Source organism: Typopeltis vanoorti, chromosome 5 (assembly GCF_054136105.1).
Source record: "Typopeltis vanoorti isolate ZY-2024b chromosome 5, IOZ_Tvanoo_1.0, whole genome shotgun sequence".
NCBI lineage: Eukaryota > Metazoa > Arthropoda > Arachnida > Uropygi > Thelyphonidae > Typopeltis > Typopeltis vanoorti.
This window is the reverse complement of record NC_143553.1, coordinates 159,493,328-159,514,812: the sequence shown is the minus strand read 5'-3', so window position 1 is coordinate 159,514,812 and position 21,485 is coordinate 159,493,328. Positions and strand designations below refer to the sequence as shown.

At 37.9% G+C, this 21,485-nt stretch overlaps 1 protein-coding gene across 1 annotated transcript in view; it reads left to right on the top strand.

Annotated features, from left to right (window-relative positions):
- LOC150106997 (adenylate cyclase type 3-like) overlaps nt 1–21,485 on the top strand; it is a 398,311-nt gene that overhangs the window by 135,045 nt on the left and 241,781 nt on the right. The window contains exon 4 of the mRNA XM_090392870.1: nt 10,949–11,067. Within this exon, the coding sequence (XP_090248996.1) occupies nt 10,949–11,067 (119 nt within the window). The remainder of the gene's footprint in view (nt 1–10,948; nt 11,068–21,485) is intronic.

Below are 21,485 nucleotides of genomic sequence, written 5' to 3'. Positions count from 1 at the left end.
GCTGTCCACCTTACCGTTTTTAATTAGATTGAAAGTTAATGACTTCCTCACTTCTGAGAATGGATATTACAAGACCTTAACTAAAAAGTTTTGATGAACAAAAATAGAGGAAAATTTTAATTGCAAATTTCCACTCTCAGCACTGGTAAAATAGGAAAGATTCGCCCCTAGCCTTCGGATACTCTAATAGCATCGGCGGGAAGGAGCAAGAAGAAAGGAAAGAAGATATACAGGTAATATGTATATATATTACATGAAGTAAGGCATGGTCCAGCATCAAGTACCTCGGGTTTGCCACGCCCGTACTCACTAAAGTGAGTCCTTGAGGACTAGACATTATCTGATAACAAAATTAGAAGAAACTTCTAAAAATGTAAGATACCATTTTATATAAACAAAACAACAATTAAGAGAAAAAGAAAGGCAGAAGAAGAAGTAACAATATTTTTAAAAAGTCAAGCAATAAAGCACCTATTCTTGATTAAATTACAAAAAAAAAAAAAGAAAAACTAATAAATTATCCAGCCGCTAGGAAATTAAGCTTTGTGATTTAGTCATTATTCTTACTAACCTTAATGAAGCTGAGACATGTATAATTAGAAAAGATGCTAAAAGAAAACTGAAGTGAAATGTCTCCGGAAAATTAATAAAACACAAAAATTTCATTTCAAAAGAAATGAACAAAATTAAATGTGAACTTGTTAGATCGATCGCATATTATTATGGATAATGCTAAGCAATAACAGTTAGGATGGTTTGGCCATCTAGTCAGAAAGCATCCAGAGAGAGAGAGAGAGAGAGAGAGAGAGGAGAGAGAGAGAGAGAGAGAGAGAGAGAGTAGTGCATCAGGTGCTGGATAGACAGATAAGTAAAAAAATAATCCTGTTTAGATATACAGTATATATTATCCATAAAATAATATTAATAATTAAAATATAAAATAAACAAATTATGAGGGCGCAAATTTTTGGACAAGTTACTTGTGTACATTATGCTGAATTGCGACCTGCTTTGTAATACATAGCTACAACTTTTCTGTAGGTGGAGGAGGACTTTCCCCATCAGAATTTGGTCGACCTTTAGGGGAGCCTACCGATAATCTGTTTATTGTTCATTATTGGAAATACTTTATCAAATTTCGTATATTTAAGTGACTTTCTCGATTGATTTTACGAGGTTTATTCTAAGGCACGTTCCAATAACACACACACACACACACACACACAAAGCTAATTCCGCGTCGTTTGCCTAGAATAGTTCCTTCAAAAGAGTGACATAAATCATTCTATTTCGAAACATTCACTCCTAAACTAAATTTCGAGCGTCTCAAACGTGATGATGTCAGATTAAGTTAAAGTTTCACTAGAATCTGCGCGTAGCTATTAAGAATGATCGATGTGTTTGTTTGCTGCACTTCAGTAAATTACCTTTAGAAATGTGTTTGACGTCAGTGCTATAAATATAAGGGCACATCGACTATGCGATCCACAATCGAATTTTATAACTGAAGACGTAGCTTCGCAATACAGTTCACAAGTCGAATTAGGAAAGGAAAAGAAGTTGTATTATAGCCGCTATGAATTTCGCGAGATCTAATAATTCTTAATAAATTTATGCGCATTCGAGGGTTCGTTTATAATTTTCAATGAAAATTGTGTTATATCTGCTTTCTGCATGTTGTTATTTGATTCTACGTTACAAATTACGCTATTATTATTAGTAACAATGAGTGCTGTTTATTAGCAATAGAATTATACAGTTAATGCTATTATTATTATCACGTGGTATTAATTAATAGGCGTGAATAATAGAACTTGAAAATAATGGAAAATTGTTATGCTATTTTCTGGTATTCACCAACACACTTAAAGGAAACAGAGTGCAAGTTGAAGTAAAATATTTAGAAAAAGAAAATGAGAAATGAAGAAAAGACTGTGGGAAGGAATTTCAAACCATTTCGCTCTGACGATTATAATTAAGAATTGTACATCTTCTCCATCTGTCACTTTATTTCTTTCTTTTCAGTGCTCGCGTCTACAGCAGTGTTCTCACTTTCTCTCGTGCATCTCTTTATTTTTTGCTTTAAAAAGTCTTTTATTTTCCCTGACAAATTCATTCTTTGAAAATTCTCTCAAGTATTCGTATTGGTTGGAATTAGCCTAAATCTAATTAATAATATCCTTATTATATCTAAATTGCTTGTACTCTCAGTCTATTTGTTGAATGAAAAAAACTTCCGAAACTGCCTCTCTCTCTCTCTCTCTCTCTCTTCCTTTTATACATATTCACATCCATTGCAGCCGCTTTGATCTCATCAACTGATAAAAGACCTTGATCACTGAAGTTAGCCTCCATTTTTATGGGGAGAACATAAATTTGAGGGGAACATCTGCAGTATGTATGTATGTATGTATGGGAACCGTAAATTGTTATAATAAAACACGTTAATTAACCTTTCTGATTGCAAATTTTAAACAGACGCTTTCAGAAAGAAGTTCTTGTTATCTTTACGGTAGATTTTATTGAACATGATCGCAATGCAATATCGTCAGTGAAATTTGGGTTCTTATCTTACAACAAGTTTAAAAATTGCGAAAATTATAATGAATAATAGAAGGTATAAGCTGTCTTAGCTTTTAATATATTATCGACTTCACATCTAATATTTTACGTTTTGATATTAAAGATTTTTTACAAAGAAAGTCGGAATAAAACACAAAGAGTAAATAGAAAAGGATTTGACTGGTGAATACATTTATCACAAGGCTTGCATTCCATGCTCTTTTTTATGACTTGTATTTAATTTCGATTTCGGGACTTTAAACAGCCACGAAGCTAAACACGAAAATGCAACAAGCATAGCATCCTTTGGCACGGCCGGCTAAACTGGATAGAATAAAGCAGCCTGCACTGAGCAGCCAGTTTATTAGGTATATCATCATCATCATCAATGGAATCGACCGTTTCTTCAAAGATACTAACAATATCTACTTGCCTGGATATGTAAAATAGGTAAATGGATAAATGGATCTTTGTGCACTAAGATCCATTTACCATGAGGATTAGTTTTGTGGTATACGTTAGGTGTTGGGTGAAACCAATTCTGAAACCAGTGCCTCAATGCTGTGATATGTTGTTGATAGCCAGGTGCACGCCTTCATGCTTATAGTTCATTCATCTCATAACAGTGTTTTTTTTTTTTTATGAGCAGGACTTTGCGGCATATCACAAGACAAGACAATGATCAGTCAGAAATGATTAGATAAGTCTAGTTTTCTTCTTGCTAACAGAAATAACTTGGAGAAAACATCTATGCTGTCACGTGAAGACAAGCACATTGCCGCTTGGTCTTGAAGCCATTGTTTGGTTTAGAATTTGCATAAACAGCAACAAAATATAGAAAAGATACAGAAGAAACCATAACGCCTGTGATTTTTGGATCATTTCTATATTTGTGGAGACCACTAAAATATTATCCTTAGTACAATTGTCGGATTGTTTTTCTTTTCGTTAGTTCAATCAGAAAACATCAATCAATAATTACTGCTCAAGAAAGAAAGTGCATAAAGTAAAGTGCACAAGAAATGTTTGTTCAAGAAAAAATGTTTATTATTCCTTGATTATTCCTTGATTATTCCTTATTCCTTGATTCATTGTGGAGAGTAATTTGCACACGTTCTTATTTCCTTTGATGTAAGGCAATAAAAATCACTACAATTAAAGAGATAATAAAAATCGGTACATATTTGTATGAAATTCAAATCATATGGCATGAGCAATTTGAATGATTCGCTGAAAAATAAATACTCTAAAAGTATCATAGGAGTCCGAATAGATTTTTCGAGCAACATGCTGGGATCTCTGGCCGAGATAACCTCTTGCACCCGTCTTGGCATCGACTCCTCTCGATCACGGAAGGTGCAGTGAAGTATTTTGGACCAACCAGACAGAATAACGTCTCGGAGGTCAGCGACCGAGAAAGACATTGGTATCGACCAGTAAATGCTGCGTTCCACATTATCGCACAAATTTTCCATGGGATTCAAATCAGGAGAGAATTAGGCTACGAGGGAAGCACACGGAATGCTTGCATATATATAACAATGCGTACGCAATGCGAGCCTTGTGATACGGGAATGTGCTGTTGGAAGAATCCAGATCTGTGGGGCTTCAATGTCACCCTATAGATCAACACCTGTAAAAACAGGCCGGGTAGTCATATTTTGGCTCATGAGAATCGTGTTGTCACAAAAAGTCTCTTCAGTAGATTTTTTAATTTTTAATTTTTGTATTTTACGTATCCATCAATATTTATCCAAATAAAACGAACTTGTACTGCTTAATATTTCAGTAATTGTCTCTTGCTTGATTTAAAGATTAAATAATGAGAATTAATTTAAGTGTGATTATTACGTTTGAATTACATTTGGATACAGGAGAGAAACGTTTCAAGAATATGTAATGTTATCCAAGAGTACCAAGCTAAAAAAAAAAAAAAAATGATATTGTCAGGCGATCAATGAATAATATACACTACAAACCATTTTATATTACGCATGAAAGAATTGGAACACATGCAGGTAAATTAGGTCGTCCGTAGTAGGAGACCACGTATAATTTGACGATTTGATCCTTGAGAAAAAAGGAAATGTTGAAGTTTTACCAGCGTTTGATATTTAGTAATAAAATTCGAAATTATTTGGAAGGGAAATTGTTTTTTCTTTTTTTTCCTCTATAGTATTATTATGTTTAGAGGCTCTCTACTTGACCTGTAAACCTTCAGCCAACGGACTATATGTTTGAATTGCGCTGTTGCATGAATGTCTACTATGAGAGAGGCGATTTTCATCCCCCCATTGTTGTGAGACTAACCCCCCCCCCAGTGGCAGGCTCGGAGACAGGCTGGTTGGGGGTTGTACTAACAAAAAGTCGAATCAAAATGTAACACGCGGACCCTGCATTGGAAGCGGGATATATGCATAGAGGAAGAAGAAGAAGTGTTGTGAGACTAATACTTTGCGTTTTTGGCAACATGAAATGGCTCTTGAAAAATGCAAAGGAACCGGAGACCACCAATAAATGCCATAGGGTTACAACTTTTCATACGTTGGATTTCGTTAAAACAGTTTCTTGAACAAACTTAAAGCACTTCAGGCGTCCTCATTACTAAGAATATAATTATAAGTTTATCTGTATATAAAATGAATGCTTCTTTCTACAGGCTCCTCGGCAATTTTACTCTTTTGATAAAATAAATTCAGTCTGTTTCTCTCCTTTTTATTGCAACATAAGGAAAATAATATTCATACGCCATAAGAGCATCAGAACCCGGAACGACATAAACAAAACTTCAGTTGAATCAAATTATCATTTTCTGCATGATTTTACAATACCATTTCCATTAAACTCGGCTTCCAGAAGGTGTTGGCTTCCAAAAGCTAGCACCTTCTGGACATCAATGAAAAATATTGCATTTTTACTTCACACAATAAAAAGTTCGTGTTTCAGTAACAAGACAAATAATGTTATTGTCATAACTGTTATAAATATTTACACATATTCAAGTTTTATAACACGCCATCTAACCTATTTCCATTTTATCTGTGGTGTACTAACCTATTTCCATTTTGTACTGGAATGACATTTTCAGATTTTGCATATTCCACAAGCATACTTACATAATATCATATAATACCTTATAGACGACGTAGTCCACGAATAACCGGTGAGGTACTCCATCGCCATGCCAATATACCTTTAAGATAGGTTATAAAAAATGTTCGATTCTCCTATGACAAGAATCCAAACTGATAGCAAACTTCCATGGTTTCTGTTTGTTACTATGCAGTTAACCTTGTACCGAGTACAAGGTTAGCTTTGTACGATGTGAAGAATTCTCCTATCCGGATATCGTCTTCACATTTTTCTCCTTTTCTTGAAACAGTAAAGATTTTTTTTTAATTTCTTCTAAATGTCTTTTTTCCAAATCATTTTCTGAATTTCAGTGGCATTTCTTAAATCACACAAGCATTTTACATGCACACTATCTGCCATTGCAATGTGCCATTACTATTTGGAGTTACGGCTGAAGCAACTAATTTTATGAGGCCAATGAATTATGTCTGTTTAACTTTGAGTTCTTCTAGCCGGTTAATCTGTTTTATGGGATGAAAAATCTGAATTTCTCGCAAAAAAAAATTTCAACCGTCGTATGAAACCATCTAACTCGCCTTCTGTTTTAGAGTCCTTAGTCTGGTATGCTGGACGTTGGTTTTTCACCAGACGATGAAATTCATAGAATTGTTACCAGAACATTTCTCGAAAAGACATTGCTGACGGCTGAATTAGGCGCCTCTCTCCATCCAAGAAAATGAGTGCGAATCATTTTCTTGGTTGGAGAAAGGCGCCTTGTTCAGTCTGCCAAGCAGAGGCCTGCGAGGAAACAGAAGGAAGCAGGAAATTGAATAAAGTAACGCCTGACGACACAAAAATAAAATTAACTCTACTATTAATTTAATAGTGTTGGTGATATTTTCTTGATATGCTAAAGTCCTGAAAAATAACAGACTAATTTTGGAGGTAAACTGTCGAAAGGAAGAAGAAGATAGTAATAATGTAAACTTATCGTCCTGTACATTGCACCTTTTGAGGGTACATATCAGGAATTTGATGATGATCTACATTCGCACATCTAACTAAATTGCAATCTTTACTTCGACCAGTGAAACTGAAACAGGGCATCTTAAAGTACCCAGGTGGGTGTTGCTACCTTTGCTATTGCCATGTGCCCTACTATGGAGAAATTGAAAACTCTGCAGAACAACGTATAAAAGAACACTTCACAGATGTCACATAGAAAAGAACTAGTACCTAATGTACTATCTTCTACAAATTCAAATGATAACTAGTTTACTAGATAGAAAGTAAAGTGGAACGCATTGTGAATCTTTCACGGATGTTATCGAAAGAAATATTAGCATTCACAGAAATTATGCTCTTTCTTAGCTATCTGAATAAACTTAACTGGAACTGTTACTCAGCTACCCCTCAACTAATGCGTCAGCGAGATCAAGTCCTCAAGTTCACTAATGCGAACTTTCCCTGATTAGTTTCGAACAAGCAATGTTTTCAGTAATGCTAGTTACTGTTAGTATATCCTAATTTTTATGTGTTGATAGAATAATGAAATTAGCGGTACCTTAAATGAACAATGCAATTAAATTTATTTTTCTTTCCAAAGGCGTTACTCCATTATATAAACTGATTAAATGGAGAGGAGTTGTTAATTTAATGGTACTGTTCTTTTTTTATGTTGAGCTCATACATGAGAGGTTGGTTGATCAACCTATAGTACCTTAGTACCATATATGGTACTAAGGTACTATAGGTTGGAACTGGTTCACATTTGATTTAAATGACTGTAGATTCTATTCCTTGGGGAACACAACAGGTGGGAGACTGTTGCACATTACAGTAGTAGCATGGATGAAGGAGGAGGAAAAGAAACTTGTTCTGTGGGTTTCAAGGTGCCCTGTGAAGGGATGTTGAGCAGCAACTGCACGTGTTTCGACAAGCTTAGTACAGAGTGGGGAATTTTTGATGCTATTTCAGATGAACATTTCCCATAGAAATATTTATAGAATACACAAATTGCAAAGACAAAACGTCTGTGTGAAAGTGAGGGGAGTGAATTTGTAAGAGATGGGTCCTTTATCAATCTAATTGCTCTCCTCTGTATTGAGTCAAGAATTTTGAGGGAGCGTTTAGGCGCTCCACTCCAAATGCGAGAGCAACATTCAATAGCTGGGCGGATTTGTTTAAGGTTAAAGCTATTCAGTTGTGAAATAACTTTTGAAGCGAAAGAGAAATCCTAGTTTTTTGGAATCTGAGGATGCGGCGGTTGTGATGTGTTTATGCAAGGAGAGGCGTGATGTCAGGGTAACTCCAAGAAGAGAAATCTCAAATTGTCTGGAAATTTGGATATTGTCAAAAATAATGCTGGGAGAATATGGTTCTTTTTATGAGATATAAGACAGTATTTTGTTTTATTAGCATTGAAATTGACGAGGTTATCTGAACCCCATTTGAGGATGGCTTGGAGATCGGAATTGAGGGCGGTGGTGGTTCATGTTCTGTAGGTTGAGGTGAGTTGTGTGGAGTACGGTTTATCAAATGAAAGGGAAGAGTGCAATGTGCTGTCATCTTCAAAACTGTGTATTGAGTTCGAAGTCAGCTGAAGTAGGTCATTGATATATAGTAGGAAGAGTGTTGGTGAGAGGACAGAACCTTGCGGAACCCTGTCATTAGTTGAATGCTGGGAAGATAAGGAACCATCAACTACCAGAGAGAAAGCTGGCAATCCAAATACAGAAGTCCTGGGACAGACCAAATGATAGTTTCCTTAGTAAGACTTTGTGTTGGACTCGGTCAAACGCCTTGAAGATATCAAGTGCAACCACTTGAGACTCGCGAAAATTCTCCATGGCATTTGTCCATAGATGGGTGATGTGAACAGATTTCCTGTTGATCGGCAGCAACGGAATCCATACTGGTGGCCGTTTATTAGGTGGGTACTTTCAAGGTAGTGTTGGAGTTGGGAATTGATTTTTTCCATTACTTTAGACAGGACTGAGGTGAGCGAGATTAAATTGTTGGTTTCATCCTTCCATTAAAGGACGTAAATCGGGTGCAAATATAATAGAAGGGAATATTTCCAGAAATACAGACATAAACATGAGAAATATACTAAGAGCAACCTTTGCCGGAGGGAAAAGATGTAATATCCAGTTTCAATGTTCTCGACTGCATCATTTATCCTGTTAGATAGTTTCCGATTTCAGGCTATTTTCGGTTCGTATGTTTCTGTATTTCGATATAAAATCATGGATTCCCTTAAAAGATGAATTTTCATGTTTTAAGGGAATCGCTTCGGTTTCATCCTTCCATAATCGCTTCGATTTGTCCTAAAAAGCGACTTAAAAGTTAATGTCTTTCGTTCCATTTCTCCAAACTGTCACTGAATCCGAGGATTATTTCTTGTACTACATTTTTTCTGCAGAAATCTCATTGACGAGTCTTATTTGTGAACATTAGAAAGAATTCTTTTATTCTAAGCGATGTCGCTTGATGTCTTAATCATTTTCCCCAGCAAATACGACAGACGTTTGTTCTCATCATGCACTATGCACAACTCATCAGATTTCACGTGGAAAAAAATTATGACTGCCACGAAATGTACGTCTCAATCATCTCTTACATCGTGTTTTTCGAGACCAAATATCGGCGAAGTCGGAATAATTATTGTGAAATGTTTACTGCTACGATAGCTGCGTGGGCTGCATAGCCCTTGAAAAGAACTTCTTTAATCCCGTTCCTCCTACTCTCACCGATGTCCTGCCTTTGTCATCCTTACGAACTCTATTAAATGCCTCCTGTGGCTGTGTAACTTGGTTATTTTGCTGCAAAATCATTCAGTTCTTCAGAAAGTAATTTAAAGCTAAAACTTTTCGTGTGTGTGTGTGTGTGTGTGTGTGTGTGTGTGTGTGTGTGTGTGTGTGTGTGTGTCACTTATTTAAATGCAAATCTGTCGTATTGTCAAAGCAGTTCTGCATTTCTATAATTCGACGAGAGCATCCGCCTTTTTTCAATCACTTCTTGTGAAACCAATGGATTAACAAAGAATGAAAGGCAGTCTATCCACTAACAGAAGTGGATGAAAAGATGCGCGTAGATAACTATTGAAACTTAATTGAGGAGTTTCGTTAGAGTTACTTATGTATTATAATAAATTAGCTTAGAAAGCTCGTATCCCGTTTTAGGCAATAGATATTATTTGTCTTGCACAGAAAATCTGCCAATTCAGAATACTTCCTTGGGCCTTCACTCTCCCTTCTTGAGCGCCACTGTAAGATTGCGGATGAGGAATTTTTGCGCCCAATCGAGAAACACCTGTCTTATCTCTTCTAATAGAGGAAAATCGTCCAGCCTTAAAATGAAGCTTTATTTTTGAGGGAAAAAAGTACATTTCTCAGAGAAAACCTTCAGAGAGTAAAGAGGGGTTACAAACATCCATCACTGTGAATGGCAAAATTTAATTTTACTTTGTGCTGTTGTACTGCAGACACTCAGATTGCCAATCTCATGAACGGTCGATTTCTATCTCATCGTCACTTTCTTTAACACTTTCACATGGATAGTGAATTGCGAATTAAACAAGTACGGAAATGATGCGAGGAAATCATGTAAAGTTAGTTCGCAAAAACATTCTTGAACTTTATACTGATTTTCTTCATTATAACAAAAATTTGAAGCTATAGCGGTTTTCAGATCAGTTTAAAATTCGAAAGCACACTTTTATCCATTCATCCATCTGTCTGTCTGTCTGTACCGGTCTATGAACAAATGTACCCTGGCTAGAGGGATGGGATGTTATTGAAATTCGGTATTTTTATGTGATCCACGAAAGTTTTTTAAACGTATTGTACATGAGTTCTATGGGCGGATTTAGGCTTAGATAATCCGAAAACTCTGTCTAGAGAATATTAAACACTCCATGTTTGTTATCCATCCACTCCCACAAACATCCATTCAACAACGGAATTCGAAAAAAAAATGATCTATTAGTTGGATAACGGACTCATTACCACCTCCTGTTGCCAGCTACGCTTGCCATGTACGCATATAAGTCTCAATCACTAATAATCGTGATAGGCGTCACATTCCGTTGACGTCATTAAGGAGAGAAAACCAAGCTACAAACTATTGGCCAACTTTTCTTTTTATGTTCAGTAGTTCGTATAAGTTATGGAGAACGTTTCACCTCATGAACGCCACCAACTGTACGAAACAAAAAAGTCAGTTAGTTGTATGAATTAAAATATTTAAATTTGATGTTAACCCATTTGTGCATTTTACTTCCATTCACGCTTTTGTTACGTTTCTTTTGCAGGAACGCCTACTTTTGTCGGTATTGCCCCATCATGTAGCAGCGGAGATTCGACAAGACTTGGGTGCTGTGGTGACAGGACAGTTCAAGAAGATCTACATGAGTCGACACGAAAATGTAAGGTGAGTTCTATCATCTCTTCTGTCCACACAAGCTCATACTAACTCCATATTTCGTGGTGAGTGGCAAGATATGAAATGAGTCGAGGACTTCAGAAAAGACTAAATTCGTTGCATTAAAACAGTTTAATATCCTGTACTGTATAATGAAAAAGAATGATGAAAGTGACGACATCATATATATATATATATATATATATATATATATGTTAAAGATGCCAAGCTATTTAAAACCTGGTTTTACTCCATTTCCCAAGTAAGCAAACAGACAAACGAGTCAAGTTTGCGCCTGCACGTATTGGAAGTCTAGCTGACCCTCAAAGTAGTGCAAGTCAAGGCAACTCATGGTAAAAGTAGTTAACATTTATTATACCCAAGGTTAAATACCTTCTATATATATATATATATATATATATATATATATATATATATATATATATATATATATATATATATATATATATGTGATGCTGAACAGCCTATTTTTTCTACCTACTGCAGGGTAAAGGCCCCTCCCGTTGAGGGAGGTTTGGGTTTACTACTCCCATGGTGACCCAGTCCATATTGGGAGAGTGTATCTTTACTTGGGTGAATGAAGGTGGAAGAGAATCACAAACATCCATGCCTGCGCGGGATTCGAACCCGCAGCGTCTTGGCTGGAGAGCGGATACGCTAATCAGTCGGCCAAACAGGCTGGCAATTTTAATTTTAATTTTAATTTTACCGGACACTTTACCTTTGAGGGAGGTTTTGCACCAATGCCTCCCTCAAAGTGGAATTTGTCTCCATTCCGCCATCAAAGCAGCACTGAGTTCAGCGACAGATCGAGGACGTGCTGCTCTGGACCTCAATCGCTGCTCTACAGGAACAATTCGTCCCACAGATGTTCGATGGGATTCAGATCAGGACTCTACGCAGGCAGAATAGTCCTTTAACGCCCATCTCTTCATACCATTCCATAACAGCTGCAGCTTTGCGGCATGGGGCATTATCGTCTTGACAGTAACACGGGTCCGTTCCATAAAAATTCCACAGTGTAGGCAGCACCTGATTATCCAGAATATCAAGGCACTAACCTGCCTTCATTGAACCATGAATGCATACCACACCATTACTCCTCCACCACCAAACTTCACTGTGGGTACAACACATTACGGTTACAAGCGTTCCCCAGGTTGCCTCCACACCCACACCCTGCCATCAGACTGGAAACAGGTGAACCTTGATTGATCGCTCCAGAGTACCGTCTTCCACTGGTCAGGTTCACACGCGCTTTGTACCAGACCAGACGAGCCACCTTATTCGTTGTTGTGATGTTCTGCTTGTGCGTCGCTGCTCTTCCGTGGAAACCCGGTAAATAGAGTTCTTTTCTTACAGAATTAGTGCTCAACATGGTGTTACTGGCGCTCTGGAACTCATCACAGATGGTCTATGTCGATTGTAGCCGGTTTTTGCATGCCATACTATTCTGTCCCTGTCGGTCATCTTCGGCGGTGCCCTGAGTGTTTTCTTGCATTAGTGACACCAGAACGTTTCCATTTGTTGTTCACATTGCCAATTGATTTTGGATGCTCCAGTTGAGCAGCAATGGCACGTATGGACATGCCACTAATGTGACAGCTCACGATTATACCTCTCTCAAAGTCACTGAGTTCGCATCCTGTTGCCATACCACTTGTATTCAACTGCTACGATGAAACACTGCTTCCAACTATCTCTACACCGGTTTTTATGTTATTATTAACCAACTTGGAATGTTCCATAACTTCAAATTACAGGGGTGTCGGGACAATTATTGGTAGATAGTGTATGTACAGCATGACTCAAAAATCAAACTGTACTGAATAGCTACATCAACTCTGTCGAAGTTCAGTACAGTACTGTTGTTTGCGCCATACGGTGTATATATATTTCTTGGATACATGGGTTTAGTTATGTTTTTTCTGTTTATATACAAGTATATGAACAGAAAAGTGTATTTAAAAAAATATCAGATTGAAAAAGATACTTTTTTTTCCCTGCATGCGCTGTAGCCGGAAAATTCATCTGCAGAGCAGTTTCTGAATATATATATATATATATATATATATATATCATGGTCGTCGTATGTTTCGCTTTCGCGCAGGCCTACAGATTTTACCGTGAGCTTCCGTAACCGATAATCCCACGGAATATGTTGGTTGCTCCTTATTCTCGGTGGTATCCATCTCTGTCAAAGCGTGTGTTCACGAGGCCGGTTTGCCTGCTTTGCAGGAGGAAAAAGCCCAGGATAAACTAGGGGGGAAAACCCTGCTGTCCACGCCGAAGACCGGCAAACTTGGCTATTGCTGAGGAAAATCCTTAAGCTCCTCAGGTCACCGACGGGAATCGAACCTAGGACACACCTTCCCCAAACATATGGTTGCGAAGATATTATAAAGTGAGTAAAAGCAAATGTCCAAATTCTTCGCTTCATTAGACCATCTGTTGACACTCTGCACTGTGTGTGCACTGCAATAAAAGGTGGACATGAAATGATGTTTAAAAATTATAAATTAATTTATTCAGTGTGTAATTGTATAACTGAGTAATTGTATTTTCTGACGATGGATCAATCTGAAAAGTAAAATAAAGTGAATATGTCCGACTTTTAGTTTCTGCATTGGTTGCAAACCGCGCACAAGAGGTAAAAAGTCTGTTACAAAGGTCCTTATTGATGACTTTGTCCATTTTCACATTCACGATTCCTTCTCTGATTCGAACAATTTCTTGCATTTGGTGAGCGCAGGTTGGTTCTTGAGGAATATCTTTAAGAATTGATCACGGCATTTAAAATCATAACTGAAAGGCAACCATAATCTCAGATCACTAATATTATATTGCATGAAGCAGTGTATACTATAAAAATACAAAAAACCTTGTTATCCTCTTCAATAGCAATAGTCATTACTGTTTTGCATGATTTGTTCACTTATGGTGCACTTTGAGGAGATGTGGAAAAAGATGCTGTCATGAAATGTCTTATTAGGAAAGTCCAAGAAAGACTGAACTTCGCATCAATATTTATTCCTTTTGTTTCAAAATTCGATGTTTACATGCTTCATTTTACAAGGTTTGTTTGCTTTGAAGTGTTACGATACCCCCCCCCACCCACCAAAGTTTGCACAACACGACTGATCATAGTACATCAGTCGTGTTGTGTGGGTAGAAAAAGGTTTCGTGCAGGACTGATATTTTGTGACGCAGCTGTGTGAACATCGTGGAAAATCAGCATCTCAAGGGAGAAAATATGCATTTTTTGTACCCTAACGCCCGATCTGTACAGGAGGTGTTGGTCTCCTTCTTCCCCCAACACATGCGCACAGCCAACCTGGCTGTGCGCATGTGTCGGGGGCAGAAGGATATTTTTGACAGCAAAAATTGCACAACACAACACAATAATTCGTTGTCTGCCTGAGTGTGGACCGGAAGAAAAATGAATGGCACAACGGTTCAATCCACTGCCGCGATATGCTGGGGAAAATTATTAATGATTCATTCCATTGACACATTCTGAAATGTTCGCAACTTTGAAGATATCCAATAACAAAGAATGCTGACGAAGACTCCTCGTATGCTGCCTCCGTCTGGATACCGAAGTAGGTTCAAATATACTTGAACATACGCTGTAATAAAAGACGATATGCAGATCCCTGTAATCCCAAATTGTAATTGTAGCAGGCACACCACGAGGCTATTCTGAAATCCTCGTTGTTTCTAAGCCTCACACCGCCGTCACACTCGATCGAAATTTTCCTTTCCGTTTTCACCCAGTCCTTTGATTGCTTTCGCTCGACATTAAAACTTGTAATGACGAATTAATTTCGTCTAATGATTGAATTAGTTTAATTATTCTTAATTAATTTCCCCGTTTGTAGATTGCTGCATAAAGAGAATGAATGCTTAAGTAAGCATCGGAACAAGGCGGCAGTGGCGACTGTTTTAAAGGCAAACAGCCTCATCTCGTCGTACGGCCTCTCACTAGGAGGGTCTAATTAGCAGCCGAATCTCAACTGTGGGAATTTGTTCGCATTGCTCTGGAAATTGTGTCCTTTCACTCAAACGTTGTTCGTGGCGGGGAACATCGCATTACCATTTACAATTCACTGATTTTCACACCAGAAAGGGTGAGATGGGGTGATCGCCACTCCCTTCCGTTAGTCAGAATAAATAATTTATTCAAATGATTTTGTTAATTTTTAGTTTAATTACCAACACGTCCACACACACACACACACACACACACACAAAAAAACGTGCTTTCTTTCATTATAATATCTTAAAATATCGAAGTAATGTTAATAGAAAAAAAATTGAAGTAAATGTAATTAATAAAACTAAAAGTGTTCAACAAATAGGAATTTCCCAGTCGACCCTCTAATACGTCAATTGATCCTCCCCCCACAAAAAAGATAATTTCAAATTGTTTGTTTATATCACAGGAATGGTTTTTCAACTGAATGAGTTCCCACATAATATGCTAAGGAATGCCGGTTATTGAAGACTGAATTTAAATTGTTTATTCACTTTTCTGCATTTTTTGAAGAAAGAAAAATACCCATTTTTAACCAAGCAAAATTAGTTGGTTGGTTGTTTAGATTATGTCAAAGCAACTAACATGTTTGCACAAATGTTGGTTGGCATGTTGGCCACTGCGACAGCCTTTCCGCCTCCTTACCGAGAGGGCTAACTAATCTACAGAGCCCTTATTAAAGATTCTTCTCGTACGACAATGGGAACATTTTTATTAATCAGGGTCCGCTTGCCCGCCCACTTTCTGACTTTCTTAAAACTCTTCAGAATAACTTTAAGAAAGTCTTCAAAAAGCACGAATTAAATTCGAAAATTCGCTACCCCTCGGAATGCTGTCTTGGGAAGCAACTCCTGGTGCGCATAATCAACTTCAATCTATCAAAAGCAAACTTGGTTAAGAAATGGTAATAGAGTTTATCCTTTTTCATTAAATAATTAGCTTAATTGCTAAGTTGAGACCTTCGGACTATATCTGCATAAAACCACTAAGAATACTGAAATGAGTTGCTTGTTTTTTACCCATTATTTAATTATTGCTGGCATAGCCTATTCGAGAAGCTTAACAGAGACGGCAGATGAATGCTAAACAAAAAATAAAATAGAAATTTATTGTGGAACATGAAACTGGATTACACTCTAGCGCCAGGATCGGACGGAGCAAATAAGAAAAAAGTTTGAAAGAGAAAGTAATTGCGTACTGTTATTTCAAAACAATGTGTTCTTCGCGCCCCCCCCCCCAGACACACTATGCCACTTCGGTAATTAAATGTACGATGTGTAAGCTACCCTCCATCGTCCGCATGTAAAGCACCCTGACGACCATAATTACTGATTCTATAAGTGGATTTAATTAGTCAGGATAAATGCGAACTAATTAAGTACTCGGGCTCGCTTTGAGAGTCTCAGAAATGAAACACCGCTCGCATAACTGCAGAATTGTTCGAAGAGCGATGCCCCAGGAAACGATGCCGCTTTCCCAGGACTTGAGGGAAAATTTTTTTTAATTTTTTTTATTAATATTTTCAAAGAGAAAAAAAAAATTCTTCTTCGGTCCGAAGGCGAGTTCTGTGCATAATTGGTATTCAACGCGAGCAAACTCAGCATTCGGCAAAGAAAGCCGACTCCGTTATCATGGTGTTCTTGGAAATCTCTTCGAAATCCTGATGGGATTCGGAACATTAAGGAACAATGAAAGGGTCGAAGACGTCTCCCATTATTCATGGCATCAACTCGTCCAACTTGTCGACCCCTTCCGAAAATTTATACGAAGTTCGTTGTGAGTTCCACTTCGCTGTCTTTGTGCGCCCGTTAGCGTCGTGCAATTAATGGACAAAATAAATCTCACGCGAGATTGTCGAAGACTCAGCTCCGGAGATTTCTCATTCAGCGACGCACGCGGAGAATGAGGAATAATCACGTGATCTCTAGTCGCGATAAAAACTCGGGAGTCAACGGAATATCACAAACTCTTCGACAAAGCGCTTTAGACTTGGAGATGGAGGAATGCAACGGAGGCTTTCGGTCTACAGTCAGAGGAAAACATAGAAGGGGGAAGGATGCTGTGAAAGATTTATTCCTGGAAAGGATAGCGTTCGTTAAGGGAGGATGCAGTCTGCGCTAACGCACAGATTGGTGATGTGACTGAAGACCGAGAAACGCGACGGAAATGCTAATTAAGGAATGACAGAATGTCGGTGGGGAGGGATCTGTTGAAAAATGTCACGTTACGTTCTCTTGCACGCATCACTAAAGGAAGAAGAAAGTCACGCACGGCGAAGAACTAAGAAACACTCATTAAAAGCATGTTTAGTCGGGTGCCAAGTGGGATAAGTGAGAGTTGAGTTTGAGAACTGCATTAAGGATAAAAAAAATAGAAAGAGAGAAAAGAAGAAAAGTAAAAAAAGAGTAATGAGATAAAAGGAAGCAATACATTGGGAGAGAAAAAAGAATTCGATAGAGATAAAAAAAAGGAAGTAGAAAACGAAATAGAATTGAGAATATAGAAAAAATTCAAAGAAATGAAGACAAAAAGGTTGAGAGGGAGAGAGAACATAGTCAGTGAAAGGAAGAAATGGTGAAAAGAGAAAAGGAGATAAAGAACATTGAAATACATAGAAATGGATAAAGAAGACGACGTAAAATGAAGAGAGAGAAAGAAGAAAGAAGAGAAGGAAAAGGAGTTGTAAAAGTAGTTGCTTAAGATTACGGCGGAGGCAAGCAACGGGGCAACACATTTAGTGTGTTGTCTGTAAAGTGTGTGCATTCTTCTCCCCCTTTCGTTTGTTTCTCGGGGTAGAAAAGTAGAGAAAGAAAAGAAACAAAAGGAAAAACCGTATTGCTTCCGTGTGAGAAATGGAGAAAAATGAACGAAATCGATTAGAAAAGAGTGAACGCATTAATAGCAATGAGAAAAAATGTAAAAAAGAAAGTAAAAAAAAATTGATAAAGAATTGCGTAAAAGAAAGACAAAGAAAAAAGAAACAGAAAAAAAAGTAGAAAGTATGTGAAATGAAATAAAGAGGACAAAGAAGTACACAGCGAGACACGCAAAAGCAATAAAAAGAGAATTTTCTGTTCTCGAATAAGGATTAAGAGCAACGAAACGTGCGACTGTGCATCTTACTTCAGGTGGTTGAAAGTTGTAACGTGGAGCGACCGAATGGTTCGTTTCCTTGAAACCATAACGGACGAAGAACGACGGGATCGATACTTTCCCAAATGACACGTTGTTGTGGGAAAATTCCGCAAACTTTCCTCCAGAATAGCTCTTCTTGGTCTCATATATAACACTCAATAAGCTAGAGTATCACGTGATTTCATTTCTGGTTGACATGGAAACTGATAAACAATGGAATTTATGAGATTGGTGAAATGGACGGTATTTTTCACCAGCAAGAAATTGCTGCTGTGCTGGAAGACCGCTAAATGTGTCCATTTGGACAATTCCCGGTAAAAAGAAAAATTCGAGTCCCCCCCCCCCTCAAGAACAGCCAGCTGCGATTTTGATAAACAAACGCAGTAGTTCGTATATACTCAATTATCATAAATATTGTTATGCACACCATTCAGAATGGTCGGCATATCCTCTCATGGACCAAGAGAAGGTATGTTTTGGAACTACGCTTCTGCAGAATGTTATTGCAAAAAAGCACCCGACTCAAGATGTCCTTACGGTTCCGTGATTCATGATTGTGTGTGAGTGTGTGTGTGCTGCAGTTGTTTGCTCAATGCCAAAATTTCTCACGAGTATCATGCGTGACTACTTGCCAATCCTCTGCCGTTGCACGAAAGATGGACTTCGACATGAACTGCACGAGAGATTTCTTCCTCCTGAGCGGCTGCTTAATGGAAAGCAGTCGGCATAAACTTTTGCTTTCTTCCACTGCACCTGGATATCATTTCTTAATTGCAGCACCTCCGACACTCGCCGCTTGGATGCAGCGCACAAGGAAAAAAAAAACTTTTGTTATTGGTGTATGAAAATGCGTCCGTATTATTCTGCCCTTGAATCTTTCGTTGTCGACGATATATATAAGAATTGTGAAAGACCGAATGAGTGAGAAAGCTGAAGCCATTTGCGAGTTGAAAGTGATTAAAGAAAAGAAAAGAGCTGCGTGTAATTAAGCTGTTGATTTTCTTCTTCCACAAAAGTTGTTGACCGAAAGAAGTCGAGAGGGAATCATCTGGCATCCGCCGGTTGTAAAGAACGTCCCCTGATAACATTTTCTTCTCTTCGAGAGTAGTACGTGAATCGATATTTAATTTCAGTGAGATGTTGCATATCGCCGCTATAATTAGTGTTGTGTCTTCACCTGTCATGCCTTTGCTATCCCGGGGAAGTCTGATGGCAAATAACTGTTAATTACAACGAGTCCACACGTCTCCAAAACCATCGCAGGAGTCGGGCTGGTAGCACTTTGATCTTTGCAGTCGAGAGGATCAAAGCCAACCGATATTAATCTCCCTGTCGCGGGTGCATAAACACCCCTGGATGATCGCTTCAGCGGAAGAACAGAAGGAAATCTCCTTTCCGGAAAAAGCTCTGTTTAAATACTGGCAGAACAGTAAACACTTTTCTTTGATCTTATTCTCGGGATTACGAGAAGACGAACAAACAAAATTCCAGATGACTGTTTTCCGGTTGCAATATGAAGATCTTACCGCACTGGGGAAATACTGTTCGTTGGAAATATGGAAAATATAAGAGCGAAAGTTGTTGCAACTCGTATTACAAGTTTGTTTTATTTTATTATTCACACCGAGTTGTTAAGGAGCTACTATCTTGACAGGTGTACTAGCAAGGGTCATGCGACAGTTTGTCCTGCAGTTGGAAATACAGAGTTCAAATTCCATCCAGGATGCAAGGAATATTTATAAGAGTTTCTCAACTGAAGGCGAATTAGTCGATCTCATGCGAAGCGCAACATTTTTTCAACTACAAACCAGCCAGAGAATCCAGGCAATTAACCGATGCAATGCACGGGCAACCGAACAATACACCCTTGCATTTTATCAGGGGTAAACAACTGCGGTGATATTCTTGTTGGACATGATAGGAAGGGCCCAAATACGACGAAAAACAAATCCTGAACACAGACAATGTTTTGATGTACTCCTACAGAATCAATGTTGCTAGCTGGTCAACTGTGGTAAGTCGTTGTAAGCGACCACAGCAAAACCACACGTGAGCATCCAACTTTATATAATGGTGTCTCTATCTATCACTCTATCTATCTATTTATCTATCTTATTGCGTGCATATACGTATATATCCTCCGTCAGAAACTAAAAAGCAGGCTTTCACTGGAACTTGAGTACTTCAAAGAAACAAGAACTGTCGCGAAATTCATGGAGGAGTGGAATTCAATTGGTACCCTCTTCTGGATTGACGACGACATACGCTTCATCTGAAAAATAACTCAGACTGAACTGAACTGTAAATTTTGAATTCATTTATTGCATTCTCTATTGTATACCCAAAAGGAAAATGTTTCTTTCTCTGTAATATATACACTTATATACTTATAAAATGTAAATAGTCATTGTTTACTTATCGTCTAATGTATATTTTAGCAAGTTAAATAAATAAAAAAAATATTTAAAAAAATTATTGCGTTTATATAGGAATACGAGGCCACAAGCTATCATGTCTTAGCAACAGCGACGTAGTAACTTTATACTGCCGATCTATCAATAAGTTACTAATGACGAATCACACCTGCCAAGACGTTCACAACTCACAACAACTTTTCTGTTCTTAACATATTGAGAGCAGCCGTTTTAGGATAAGTCACGTTTTCCCGAGTAACTGAACTTTCAGAATAACGTTTTTAAAGCTCAGAGTTGAATAGCGTTTTATCTAATCTGGGCTAAACTCAAATTCTAACTACATACTTCAATGATGATACTCACGGGAAACTTCTTCGAAATTAAACGGTTTGAAAATCGAAAAACTCATTGGGTGTGCGACATATCTGCATGCCGTACCTAAAATGCATTCTGTAAATTTCACAGGCCAATGGACGTGTAAAATTCAACTCTGGAAGGCATTTGGTTGGATTAGGGCACAGGCAACCAACGTCACGAGTAAGCGCAGTCACGTTTGCAGCTCGTGTGTTCGCTGACGTTTGTTTGCTTGCAAGGAAGAAGAAAAAAATAAAAATAAAAATAAACTGAATTTACCGAAACTTGCAATTTCGTTTGATGATGGGATATTAAGCTGTGTTTTAAAAAAAGAGGATCGAACAACAATCTCATTTCTTGTGACATTCGAGTTCGAATCTTTGCAAGCAAAGAGGTACGGTCACACAGTTCTCCGTGCTCCTGGTAATGTCGGATGGCATCCGGAACTGCACATCGTGTCAAACTTC